The sequence below is a fragment of the Vipera ursinii genome, assembly GCF_947247035.1.
Source record: "Vipera ursinii genome assembly, chromosome: 6".
Classification (NCBI taxonomy): Eukaryota; Metazoa; Chordata; class Lepidosauria; order Squamata; family Viperidae; genus Vipera; species Vipera ursinii.
In genome coordinates this window covers 4,598,012-4,611,481 of record NC_139515.1, presented here as the reverse complement: position 1 = coordinate 4,611,481, position 13,470 = coordinate 4,598,012, and the positions used below count along the sequence as shown (strand labels likewise).

At 41.6% G+C, this 13,470-nt stretch overlaps 1 protein-coding gene across 2 annotated transcripts; it reads left to right on the top strand.

Annotated features, from left to right (window-relative positions):
• Positions 1 to 1,966: 1,966 nt before the first annotated feature.
• DUS4L (dihydrouridine synthase 4 like) lies at positions 1,967 to 12,203 on the top strand. Of its 2 annotated transcripts, none has more exons than XM_083366348.1 (7): positions 1,967 to 2,157; positions 3,070 to 3,200; positions 5,277 to 5,398; positions 6,158 to 6,275; positions 8,635 to 8,757; positions 9,742 to 9,968; positions 11,797 to 12,203. In XM_083366348.1, the coding sequence occupies exons 2-7, from the start codon at positions 3,070 to 3,072 to the stop codon at positions 12,045 to 12,047; spliced, it is 972 nt and encodes a 323-aa protein (XP_083222474.1). In that variant the 5' UTR covers positions 1,967 to 2,157; the 3' UTR covers positions 12,048 to 12,203. The 2 variants fall into 2 exon arrangements, with proteins under 2 accessions (XP_083222474.1, XP_083222475.1); XM_083366349.1 differs by having other exon boundaries at positions 1,988 to 2,261.
• The last annotated feature ends 1,267 nt before the right edge of the window (positions 12,204 to 13,470 follow it).

The window sequence follows — 13,470 nt, the reverse complement described above, 5'->3', positions numbered from 1 at the left end:
ATTTTAACTGGGGTTTTTACTTATACAGGGATAAATTTAATTTTTTTTAAAACTTGGTTTTTTAACTTTTGTATTTTGGTTTTTAATTACCCTGTAAACCGCCCTGAGTCCTCCGGGAAAGGGCGGTATATAAATGTAATAAAATAAATAAATAAATAAATATACCGCCCTTTCCCCAAGGACTCAGGGCGGTTTACAGGGTGATTAAAACAAAGATACAAAAGTGAAAAACAGATTAAAAAAAATTCTATTCGTCCCTGCATAAGTAAAACCCCGGTTAAAATTAAGATTCAAACTAAAATTAAAATTCTCAGCCTGAGAATGCCAAAACGGGAGTGTTTTTTTTTTCTTCTTCAGTGTTTTTCAATCTGAGCTACTTTTAAGAGTTGTGGACTTCAACTCCCAGAATTCCCCAGCCAGCAACGCTGGCTGGGTGAATTCTGGGAATTGAAGTCCACATAGAGATCGTCCTCGCCTTGCGATCCCAATTGAGCCCTGTTGCTAAGTGAGACATTTGTGAAGAGAAGATTGCCCCATCTGACGAACTTTCTTGCCATTTGACTTTGCTTGTCAGAAGGTCGCAAAAGGGGATCCTACTGCGACCGTCGTAAATAGGAGTACGTTGCCAAGTGTCTGAATTTTGATCGCGTGACCATGGAGGGGCTGCAATGGTCGTAAGTGTGAAAAACGGTCAAGAGTCACTTTTTCCAGTGCCGTTGTAACTTTGAACGGTCACTTAATGAACTGTTGTACATTGAGAACCAGCTGTACTTTTATCTGAAAGCAATCAAGGCTGAGAAGACATTTATCTAGAGAGAAAAAGAAAATTGGAGGCTGTATATATTCTCTGTCTGTTTGTCTTATCATCTATGTCTGTTGATCTGTCTATCTATCATCTATGGCATGGGTGTCAAACTCGCCACGTCAAGTGACATGACTTATCGTGACTCTTTTTTGCATTGCCAGCAATGACGTGGGCACGGCTTCGGTGTGATGAAACTGGCTCACAGGCTGGCAATTTGACACTCCTGATGTACGATCGGTCTGTCTGTCTATCTATCTATCATTATTTGTATCATCTATCTATCATCTATGTCTGCCTATCTCCCTGTCGTCTATCTATGTTATGGAACCAATTGCCGGTTGAGCTCCAGATGGCATCGGTCTTTTATTGTTTTTATTGTTATTGAAATTTTTAATTGGGCATTTGTTTAATTTCTTTTTAATTTTTGTATTGTTATTTATATATGCCCTGTTAACCGCCCTGACTCCTTCGGGAGAAGGGCGGTATACAAATTTAATAAATAATAATAATCATCATCATCATCATCTATGTCAGTCTACCAGTATCTATCTATCTATCTATCTATCTATCTATCTATCTATCTATCTATCTATCTATGGTATGTCTGTCTCTTATCTATCTATAATCTATGTCTGTCATCTAGCTATCATCAATGTCAGCCTATCTGTCTATGTCTATTTATCATCTATGTCTACCGGTTGTCTGTCTGTCTGTCTGTCTGTCTGTCTATCTATCTATCTATCTATCTATCTATCTATCTATCTATCTATATCATCTACGGTATGTCTGTCTCTTATCTATCTATAATCTATGTCTGTCATCTATCTATCATCTATGTCTGCCTATCTATCTATGTCTATTTATCATCAATATCTGTCTGTCTGTCTGTCTGTCTGTCTGTCTGTCTGTCTGTCTGTCTCTCTCTCTCTCTCTCTCTCTCTCTCTCTCTCTCTATCTATCTATCTATCTATCTATCTATCTATCTATCTATCGTAGTTCTAGGAAGGAAGGAAGGAAGGAAGGAAGGAAGGAAGGATAAATGCATAATATTGCAGGTTGCCCCTTGGGGGCGCTGCAAGGCTGGCCTGCGACTTTCCACCATCAGCACCAGGGGGCGTGCCAACATCTTTCAAAGTCTAAAATCCACCCAGGTCCAATATACAAGCTCCACGCACACGTTACAAAGAAGTTCATTTGCTCCTCCGTCTCTCCTACACGAGATCTCCCCGTCTCAAAGAGCAACATTCTGACTTTTTATGATACATTCAGGCAAGCCTGATCGACCCTCCTTCCCCGCCTTCGCCCCCCCGGAAGAGGTTGAATGAATCCTGGGCGATCGAGGGACTCGAAAGGCAAGGCGGCTCGTGTGAATCCGCGTTTCCTGATCGGCCAAAGCCCTTCGTAGAGATACAGAAGCAGAGCAAGCTGGGCTGTCTTCCTTGCACGGGAATTGAGGGTTAGGCGCGCCGTTCGATGTCTTTGGGCGCCTTTCCGGCAAAAAAAAGCTGGAAAGGGGAGCTTTTTTCCCCCAGTTTTTAGCAGAAATTAAGGTCGTGCGTCCTCTTAAGTTGGGGGGTTAATGTTTTGTCTCTTTTCTCCCTGTCGCGTGGGCAGATTTCTTGGGAGGGAGGGAGAGCATAAGTACCAAGGCAGCCTTTTGCATTCCTCTTGTGTTGTTCACGTGTGAACGTGACATTGGTGATAATGCAGAGGCTGATGATGCAGTAGATCAGCGTTTCCCAACCTTAGGAACTTGAAGATCCGTGGACTTCAACTCCCAGAATTCCCCAGCCAGCTATGCTGGCTGGGGAATTCTGGGAGTTGAAGTCCACGGATCTTCAAGTTCCTAAGGTTGGAAAACGCTGCAGTAGATGACCGCAGAGATTTTCTTGTTGCTTTTTAAAAATAATGTTATTATTGATCATCGCACAGTCAGGCAGATGTTCAGACCGGAATTGGCATTTCTGTCTACCTATTGAGTCCTTGCCAAGGGCCTGGGATAGGCAGATGTGGATGTTTGATTATAATTATTTTTCATCCCAGATGTGCCCCACTTTCAGGTTTCTCCTTTGTTTGTTTTTTGTTTTTTGTTTTAAAAAGCGTATTTAGACGTTTTGAGACTGTTCATCAGATGGCTACTAGGGAGCTGAGTTTGCAGCCCTCGGAATCAAACGCAAGATTCTGAGCGTTCGTAATCGAGGAGATGGCGGTGGAATTTGGGGAAATTGCTTCTTATGTCCTCTTTTTAAAATTTTGTTTTGTAGATGCGGCCTGATAACTTTGAGCGCTCCAATCTCTCCAGGCAAATGGGAGAGTCTCCACTGAAAAATCCAGCTGATTTGTTTCGTTTGGAACAGGTTGTGAAAATATGTGCCCCTATGGTTAGGTATTCAAAGTAAGTGCTTTTTTTCAGGGGGTGCCCATTTATCTTGGCATAATCAATCAATATCGTGCTTACATTAACCTAAAAATGGCTGTTTTGCTCTGTTTGCAAGCCGCATTTGATCAAAGATGTCCTCTACTGTCAAAGTTTTAAATAAAGGAATAGGTAAAGGTAAAGGTTCCCCCGCACATGCGTGCTAGTCGTTTCCGACTCTAGGGGCCGGTGCTCATCTCCGTTTCAAAGCCGAAGAGCCAGCGCTTGTCCGAGGACGTCTCCGTGGTCATGTGGCTGGCATGACTAGACGCCAAAGGCGCACGGAACGCTGTTACCTTCCCACCGTAGTGGTCCCTATTTTTCTGCTTGCATTTTTACGTGCTTTCGAACTGCTAGGTTGGCAGAAGCTGGGACGAGTAACAGGCGCTCACTCTGCTACGCGGCACTCGGGATTCGACCCGCCAAACTGCCGACCTTCTGATCGACAAGCTCAGCGTCCTAACCCACTGAGCCACCGCGTCCCTTTCTATATCAAATATGTTGTGTCTATTTGCCTCTTTCCAGTCCCCACTTGTTACGCCAAAGGTGCAGGGAACGCTGCTACCTTCCCACCGTAAGGTCCCTGTTTTTACGTGCTTTCGAACTGCTAGGTTGGCAGAAGCTGGGACGAGTAACAGGCACTCACTCTGTTATGCGGCACTCAGGATTCGACCCGCCAAACTGCCGACCTTCTGATCGACAAGCTCAGCGTCCTAACCCACTGAGCCACCGCGTCCCTTCAATAAAGGAATACCTCTACTTTAATATGAATGGGCCTGAGCTTTTTGGACAATCAACTTTGAGCAAGCCCACATGATCGCATTTGGGATGCTTGGCAACTGGCTCACATTTGCTGCCGTTTGCAGCGCATCCCACAGTCACGTGACCGCATATTTTTGGCATTTTTTCCCCTTCAGATTTCTGGTTTTTATTTCCAATTTCCAGGGGGGAAAAAATGTCCACCGAAAATAATGCGTTTGTTTAACGACCGCAGCATTTGCTTAACTATCGCCACAAAAAAAAAAGTTTGTAAAATTGGGCCTGGTCACAGGGTGACCCACTTAACCCGCCTGGACTTTCGACCTTAATTCCAGGCTGAATTATCGTAAGTCGGGGACTGCTTGTGCTGATGGTCAATCAGAGAATGCCTTTCCTACCCATATTTTTTTTATTTTTAGCTTGCGTCATTTCCCAAAAATCCAAATGGTGACGGCCCGGGGAACTGTGAGGCCCTGAAGGCACTATCGCCTCTTTTTCTGAAAAAGTTTGTGAGATAATAGCATCTTGACAAGGTCTATAAATCTCTGCCAGAGGGAGGTAGATTCAATCCAGGAGGACAATTTGAAGTAGGAAAAACTTCCGTTGAAAGTCTGCTTGCCCATAAGAGCCTTGGTGGAGCAGTGGGCTAATGCCTCCTTAAGTAACACCAGCTGCCTGCAATTAGTGCAGGTTCGAGTCCCACCAGGCTCAAGGTTGACTCAGCCTTCCATCCTTCCGAGGTAGGTAAAATGAGGACCCAGATTGTTGGGGGCAATTAAGCTGACTTTGTAATAATGCCGCTGGGGGGGGGGCGAAAGCCCTAATAAGCAGGCATATACATAGAATGAAGGCTATTGCTAAGCACATTGGTTTGTGCTTAAATTGTAAGCCGCCCTGAGTCTTCGGAGAAGGGCGGGATATACGATTAAATTTTTTTTTAAAAAAAAAGCTCCCCGTAACTTTGGGCCTTAATCAGCTGACTCAGGAATTCTGGGAGTTGAAGTCCATGAGTCATAAAAGAACCGAGGTTGCCTACCCGTGCACTAGACCAAACTACTATATAAATACATAAAATGACTCAATTGCATGTAGTGTTTTTCAAAATAAAATACCAGAACTAAAGAGAATAATAATTTTTTGGGGGGAAATAAAATACCAGAACTAAAGAGTATAATAATTTTTTTTGGAGGGGGGGAAATACCAGAACTAAAGAGAATAATAATTTTTTTGGGGGGGGGAACCCACTCTTTTGATAAATTAAACATGTACTTATCTCAAATGCTTTTCTATTTGTAGGTTGTCTTTCAGAACTTTAGTCAGGAAATACAACTGTGATTTGTGCTACACGCCAATGATCATTGCAGCTGATTTTGTCATATCCGTGAAAGCCAGGCACAGTGAATTTACCACAAACCAAGGTAGCGTGTTTGCATTCTCTTAGGTATCTGGAGCTTTTAAAAATCGTTTTGAACGCTCGTTTAGTCGTCCTCAAAATATCTTTCAAAAACCCTTATACAAAGTCGTATTTATACCTCAGGAAGATGAGTAAGATCAAACCATTTCACAGAAATGTGGAATATTATGTTTGGTTTTGGCCTGGAGTGTTGCTGGGAGGAAGCCAAGAGTGATTTATTCAGTAGGATGATGGAACAAAGCGAGGTTTAGTGTGATCGAGGAATTAATTCCCAGCCTGCAGTCCTATATGGTAAACCTTCTTCTGTCTGTTGCCTACCAAGTTTGAAATTGTCTACTTCTTCAAGTTAAATTATCCTTGGATCAAGGCCTTATTCTTTTAGTAGATTTGTAGCATGTTATTCTCCCCAAAGTATAGATCTCCATATGTGAAGAATCTTGAAAGATAGCTGTAGCTAGAAATAGCTTCTAGTCAAAGATACCCATTGAATTCCTACAACTAAGTTGAACAATTTGAAGTAGACCGAAGAACAATTTCAAACTCAAGATACAGACACAAATTGAAGGCTTAGTGCACGGGACTGCAGGCTGTGAATTAATTCCCCTATCACACTAAACCCTGGTTTGTTCCATCCTTACTGAATAAATCATCGTTTGCTTCGTTAGACTTTTCCTAGCCAATACACCTCATTGGTTCTCTCATTCACGTATCTAAAATGCCTCAGTGTATTTGTTTTAATTTATTACATTTTATTCTTTTACAGGTGACCGTCCTTTGATTGTTCAGTTTGCTGCTAAAGAAGCACAAGTTTTAGCAGATGCAGCTGGCCTTGTTAGTCCATTTGCAGATGGCATAGATTTAAACTGTGGTTGTCCACAAAGGTAGGCAACCAGAGCTAGTATATGGAAGCAATTCATTCTATCTATCTATCTATCTATCTATCTATCTATCTATCTATCTATCTATCTATCTATCTATCTAGTCATTTGTCTCTCATCAGGATGTTGCATCTTTCTTTCTCTTTCTTTCTTTCTTTCTTTCTTTCTTTCTTTCTTTCTTTCTTTCTTTCTTTCTTTCTTTCTTTCTTTCTTTCTTTCTTTCCAAAAACTCCCACAACAAGTTTCAAATAGATAGAGCATACAACTGAAAACAGTATAAACTGCAGAGCATTTTGTATAAAAAACATTCATTATTTAAAATGTACATATACATATCCTCCCTGACATATTTGACCATATCTGAAATGGTGTTTCTCAACTTTGGCAACTTGGAAGATATGTGGACTTCAATTCCCAGAACTCCATAGCCAGTATGCTGGCTGTGGAATTCTGGGAGTTCAAGGCCACCATCTTGAAGTTGGCAAGATTTAAAAATATTAGTCAAAAAGGTACTTTTGAAGGCGCCTCTAACTTAACATGTTTATGCCTGGGCAGAAAGTCTGAGGAAGGAATCTTAGGATGCTTGTTGCTCAGTCACTGAGTCATCACCGTGTCTTCGTGACCCCGTGGGCCACAACCCAGCAGAGCCTCCTGGTCCTCCACTGTCTCCCAGAGTTTGTCCAAATTCACGCTCAGTCCTTCCATGACCCTATCTAACCGTCTCGTCCTCTGCCTTCCTCTTCTCCCTTTGCCTTCCATCTTTCCCAACATCAGGGTCTTACCGATGCTTCGATGAATGCACATAATTTCCATGAAATCAGAAGCTCAGTTTCATATTGGTGTATACCAGGGGTAGGCCACCTTGGCCCTTTTAGGACTCGTGGACTTCAACTCCCAGAATTCCTGAGCCAGCCTAGCTGAGGAAAAAGGGAGAGGTTTCCAAGCTGAGCCAGGCTGGCTGAGGAATTCTAGGAGTTGAAGTCCACAAGTCATAAAAGAGCCAAGGTTGCCTACCCCTGGCCTAGGCCGCTTTATGACTTGTGGACTTCAACTCCCAGAATTCCTGAGGGGAAAGGGAGAGGTTTCCAAGCTGAGCCATGCTGGCTGAGGAATTCTGGGAGTCGAAGTCCACAAGTCATAGCCAAGGTTGCCTACCCATGGCCTAGGCGAGGGGTCGGCAACCTCGGCTCTTTTATGACTCGCGGACTTCAACTCCCAGAAGTTGAAGTCCGCGAGTCATAAAAGAGCCGAGGTTGCCGACCCCTGGCCTAGGCCTAGGCTGCTTTATGACTTGTGGACTTGAACTCCCAGAATTCCTGAGCCAGCCACGCTGAGGGAAAAGGGAGAGGTTTCCAAGCTAAGCCATGCTGGCTCAGGGATTCTGGGAGTTCAAGTCCACGAGTCATAAAAGGGCCAAGGTGGCCTACCCCTGGCCTAGGCCTAGGCCGCTTTATGACTTGTGGACTTCAACTCCCAGAATTCCTGAGCCAGCCACGCTGAGGGAAAAGGGAGAGGTTTCCAAGCTGAGCCAGGCTGGCTCAGGAATTCTGGGAGTTGAAGTCCACGAGTCATAAAAGAGCCAAGGTTGCCTACCCCTGGTATATATGTATGCATTGACTGTATGGAGAATCATTTATAAAGGCAACTGCTGTTGATTACGGATTTTCTGTACGCTATTTGGCAACAGCAATAGCACTTAGACTTATAAACCTAATTGCTAAGCACATTGGTTTGTGCTTAAATTGTAAGCCGCCCTGAGTCTTCAGAGAAGGGCGGGATATAAATGGGATTAAAATAAAATAAATAAAATAAACCGCTTCGCAGTGCTTTGCAGCCCCCTCTAAGCGGGTCCTCATTTTACCGACAGTGGAAGGACAGAAGGCTGAGTCAGCCTTGAGTGGGTGAGCCTGCAATACTGCATTCTAACCATTGGGCCACCGCGGCTCGCTGGCTTCCTTTACATTTGAAAATAGGTATAGCTGCGCTGGAATTGCAGCTTTTTTTAACATTTTTTTTTTGTTTAAATGTTCTGATTAAGTAGCTTTTTTAATATAACACGGCAGGGCATCTGTTGTGTCATTACACGGGTACAGAAAAATATAAGTAGCATGTATTAGGCAAATCCTTGATGACACCGTGGGAATATTTGACATTCCCCTTTCTGGAATTACATAGTACGCTTGTTAGGCCATTTAATTCTGGCTTCCGGAAAATTTTGGTTTTACCATATGTTCGGATAACTGAAATGAATTCTTTTTTATAAAAAAAAAAGAATAGGAAAAATAACAAAATAACAAAACAAAAACAAAAAAACAAAATAACCATGCATCCCATCACAAAGGATTTATTTTTTTTCTTCCAGGTGGGCCATGGCAGAAGGCTATGGTGCTTGCTTAATAAACAAACCAGAACTGGTGCAAGAGATGGTGAGATCAGTAAGAAATCGGGTAGAAAAACCCACGTTTTCAGTATCTGTTAAGATACGGTAAGCCCTTTACAGATGTATATGTGAAACACCTTATAGGGGAGCTGGGCAGCATAAAAATTGAATAAATAAAAAGAAATAAATGTATTTATTTAACAATTAATAATAAACAAAATGTATTTTATTTATTACATAAAAAAGATATTACAAATAATGAAGTACATTTATTTCAGAAGGATATGATTGAGAGAGAAAAAATCCAAGAAATTTGTATTATTCGGGAATAATAATGCAATAGCAATAGCCCTTAGACTTATATACCGCTTCATAGTGCTTGACAGCCCTCTCTAAGCAGTTTACAGAGTCAGCCTGTTGCCCCCCAACAATCTGGGTCCTCATTTTACTGACCGCGGAAGGATGGAAGGCTGAGTCAATCCTGAGCTGGTCAGGATCGAACTTCTGGCAGTCGGCAGTCAGCCTGCAATACTTCATATAATTAAAGGGATACAATATTCATTTTCTAAACATTTGATTTGGTATGTGTCCAGCACAGGAATGTGGTTCATGAAATTATGCTAACATACTACTTGATATACCCATTCTAACTACATTTTATTGATGAGAAAGTTTTTAGGGTCATGATGTGAATTAAGGCTAATGTTAGTGGCCTAGGCTAAGGTCCAGTGGAAATTACTTAATAGCCCCCTGAAAGCAAGCAACATTTAGATACAACTAGCTCAAATTCCATGGATTTAGGCGCAACTAATTTAAGATTAAAACCAAAATATGCCAATCCTGGCCCTTATAAGCAACACTGGGTGGCTATTAGTAATCCAGATGGGTGTTTTAAAGCATGTTTACTGTATTGTAAAAGTGCGTAAGTGTAAATACACATACACCTCCTACACATATACACACAAATATAGACAATACATATAACTATATGTTTCTCCCTCCTTCTCCCTCTCCATTCTTAATTCTTCATGGTATTTTCATGTTGTATTATCTGCTGAGTTACCATATTTCTCTTGCATGGCACGGAAGGATCCACGAAGATTTAAAGAGAACCGTAGACCTTTGCCAAAAAGCAGAATCAGCTGGAGTATCCTGGATCACTGTACATGGGAGAAATGTAGAAGAAAGGCATCAGCCGGTGCGCTACGATGCAATTAAAACGATTAAAGACAGCGTATCAATACCGGTGGTAGCTAACGGTGACGTGAAATCCCTGAAAGATGTGGAGTCCATTCATGAAAGAACAGGAGCTGATGGTGAGGGCAATCTTGGTTCTTGTGAATTTCTCTTCCCAATGCTTGTTTCCAGCAATGCTGGCTGGGTTATTGTAGGAATTGGGAGTCCACACGTCTTCAAATGTCTAAAATTAGGAAACACTACACTCGCCTGTTTTAAATAGCTGTACAAGGAGCTCATGTTACATGGGTGTAAGCTCATATTCTAAGAACTACTTTTCACTGTGTTAAATGAGTTTTTTTTCCTACGTTTCTAGACTCCAGTGAAATTTAGTCAAATCCATCTCCCTCTGTTAATCTTCTGAATCTTCCTGAATGCTGGCTTTCTGCTTCTGGTATCTTCAATATTACTGTTAATCGGTTCTTCCCATTCGGTGAATAACCAGCATCTTGAAACTTTTTAATAAATAAGAAATTTTAGACCCTCTTTAGACGGGATCTGAAACGTCTCTAGCTCTTTGAAATGTGCATCGCCTTCAAGAGATGGATGCACAATCTCCGTTCACCAATCTCTTCACATTTTGTGATCTCTTCAGCCCCCACTTGTCCAAAGTTGGCAGTATAATTTTTTTCTCGCTGAGGAAGAAGATCAGGTTGATATTCTTCTGTTTTGAAGGCCGTCAAATCCAGGACAAGACCTGCTTTAAGTAGCAAAGAATGGATTTCGGGAGATGTATTTTTTTTCAATTTTGAAATTATTTTTACCTTCTAGAAACGAGAAGATGGAACAGCTTTAATAGGTGAAAAGAGATAGCTGGTTGTTTATTTTTTAAATTACTATTAGTATTTGTTGAGTCAGTGTTGACTTCTGGCCGATTGCCTGCAGTCTTCTTGGCAAGAATTTAGATGTTGTTTGGCATTGCCTGCTTCCTAGGGCTCAGAGTGAGTGACTGGCCCAAGGCCATCCATTTGGCTTTGTGCGTAAGGTGGGACTAGAACTCCCGGACTCCCAGTTCCTAGCCTGATACATTCACCATTACACGGGTAGACAACCTTGGCTCTTTTATGACTCGTGGACTTCAACTCCCAGAATTCCTGAGTCAGCATAGCTGACTCAGGAATTCTGGGAGTTGAAGCCCACGAGTCATAAAAGAGCCAAGGTTGCCTATCCTTGCACTAAACTGACTGTCCCAATTCTTTATTATTGAGTGGGTTTTCTTTTTCTTTAAAAAAAAACTTTAGCACATTTCTTATCTGTTTCACACACACACCGTAGCATCGCAGTTCTGTCATTTGTACTTTCAATTTCACAAATAAAATAAAACAGAAGGCAGATTCTAGCTAAAAGTTAGAACTTCAGAATGTCAAGACTGATTGGATGCGGGGAATCAGCTGTCCAGAGAAACAGAAGTTTTCCTTCTGATGGCTCTGTTTAAACAGAGCTAAAGCGTCATCAGTCAGAGAGGTTTTAATGAATCTTTCCGCACTAACCAGGCTTAGTGGCACAATAATCTTTCCCAACTCCGTGATTCTGGGTATTATACATTCTGATACAGACTTAACCAAAAATAATAATTATCTTTTAGACCAGTGTTTCTCAGCTTTGATGACCTGAAGAAAGGTCCAGAATTCCCCGTTAAGCATTGCTGGCTGGGGAATTCTGGGACTTGAAGTCCACTCTCTTAAAGTTGCCAAGGTTGAAGCATTTATACTCAGAATTAAAGAATTTTTTAAAAAATCGGCCCAATCTTTTTTCATCATCTTCTTTCCTTGATGTACCCCTAACCCTTCAAATAGTACAACCATGGCCAGCCTCAGCGGATACCCAAACATTATCCACTCCAGCTTTAAGATAAATACGTCTTTGTGGTTTTCTGAAATATGTATATATTTTTTTCCCCTTTCGTAGGTGTCATGGTTGCTAGAGGACTCTTAGCCAATCCAGCTTTATTTGCGGGATATGAAGACACACCTCTGCAGTGTGTCCAGGACTGGGTGGACATAGCCCTTGAGCAGGGGACCCCTTTCACCTGCTTCCATCACCATTTAATGTACATGCTGGAAAGGGTGACTTCGAAACAAGAAAAGAAGATTTTTAATGTTTTATCAAGTACGTCTGCTGTTTTGGACTATCTCAGAGATAATTATGGCGTTCGGTAGCTTGCTAAAATAGATTAAATCGTGAGAAGACCAATCTTATTTTAAAACTCTGGACATCTACGGTTGTTTCTCCTACTCAAATGATTTCAGTGTGTGCATTTATACAACTTTAGCATTTTCCTGTGAGCAAATTGTGAATAAAAAGCAGCAACCGTCCGTAGGTTTATTCAGCCCCCATCAGCAAACTTTACGTTCACGTGTGCAAACTGTGAACCATAATCTCAAGTTGGTTTGTTTTGACTGAGCACAGTTATGGACATGGCTATAATGTATAAAAATGCTTATTACAATCACATTATGCAGGTAGTCCTTGACATACAACCACAATTGAGTCCAAAATTTCTGTTGCTAAGCAAGACAGTTGTTAGAGTTTTGTCCCATTTTATGACCTTCCTTGCCACAGCTGTTAAGTGAACCACTGCAGTTGTTAAGTGAGTAACCCGGTTGTTAAGTGAATCTGGTTTCCCTACTGACTTTGTCAGAAGGTCGCAAAAGGGACCCTGGGACACTGCAACTGTCATAAATGTGAGCCAGTTGCTGACATCTGAATGTTGATCACATGACCATGGTCATAAAAGTGAAAAACAGTCGTAAGTCACTTTTTTCAGTACCATTATAACTGAGCAGTCACTAAACAAATGGTTGTAAGTCAAGGACTACTTGTAATCCTCTTCTTCCTCCTCCTCCTCTTCCAGTATACTGCATTCCTTTCAGCAGAGATTAATATCTACAAACTGATTAAAAACTTCTCCTACTAATCATTCCAGATAATAACCATTCTTTGGGAGGAATGCACATTTGGGTATATATTTGAATGATCATAGCTTGCCAAATAACCTTGATCATACTTTAGCGAATATAGTAGATTTCTGAAGAAATAAGATGCATAAACATCAGGCCGAAGCCCATCCTGAAGCTTTTTCTGCAGTTTTATCCATACTTGCAAAAGTCAGACATAAGTTCACAACACTTGCTATTAAATAAACACGCATGACATTGTATTTATCAACCTACATCTGTTCAAAATTGCTTCACATGTATGCCACACCCCTGAATCTTGGAATAATCCTGTTGTACAGGTAGTCCAAGACTTCAAAACATTTTTTTTAGTGACCATTTGAAGTTACAATGACACTGGGAAAAAGTGACTTTTGGCTGTTTTTCACACTCACAACCATGGCAGCATCTCCAGAGTCACATGATCAAAATTCAGACGCTTGGCAACTGACTCACATTTATGACGGTTGCACTGCCCCAGGGTCACAGGATCCCCTTTTGCGACCTTCTGACAAGCAAAGTCAATGGGGAAGCCAGATTCACTTAACAACCACGTTGCTAACTTAACAACTGCAATGGTTCACTTCACCACCAAGGCAAGGCAAGGTCGTAAAATGTGGCAAAGCTCACTTAGCAACCGTTTCCC

What these genes read in the sequence shown, in the direction of transcription:
- DUS4L (XM_083366348.1), top strand. Translation starts at nt 3,070, where the DNA reads ATGCGGCCTGATAACTTTGAGCGCTCCAATCTCTCCAGGCAAATGGGA. An exon ending in CCTATGGTTAGGTATTCAAA is followed by an intron (nt 3,201 to 5,276) that starts GTAAGTGCTTTT and finishes TTCTATTTGTAG; the next exon opens with GTTGTCTTTCAGAACTTTAG. An exon ending in AACTGTGGTTGTCCACAAAG is followed by an intron (nt 6,276 to 8,634) that starts GTAGGCAACCAG and finishes TTTTTCTTCCAG; the next exon opens with GTGGGCCATGGCAGAAGGCT.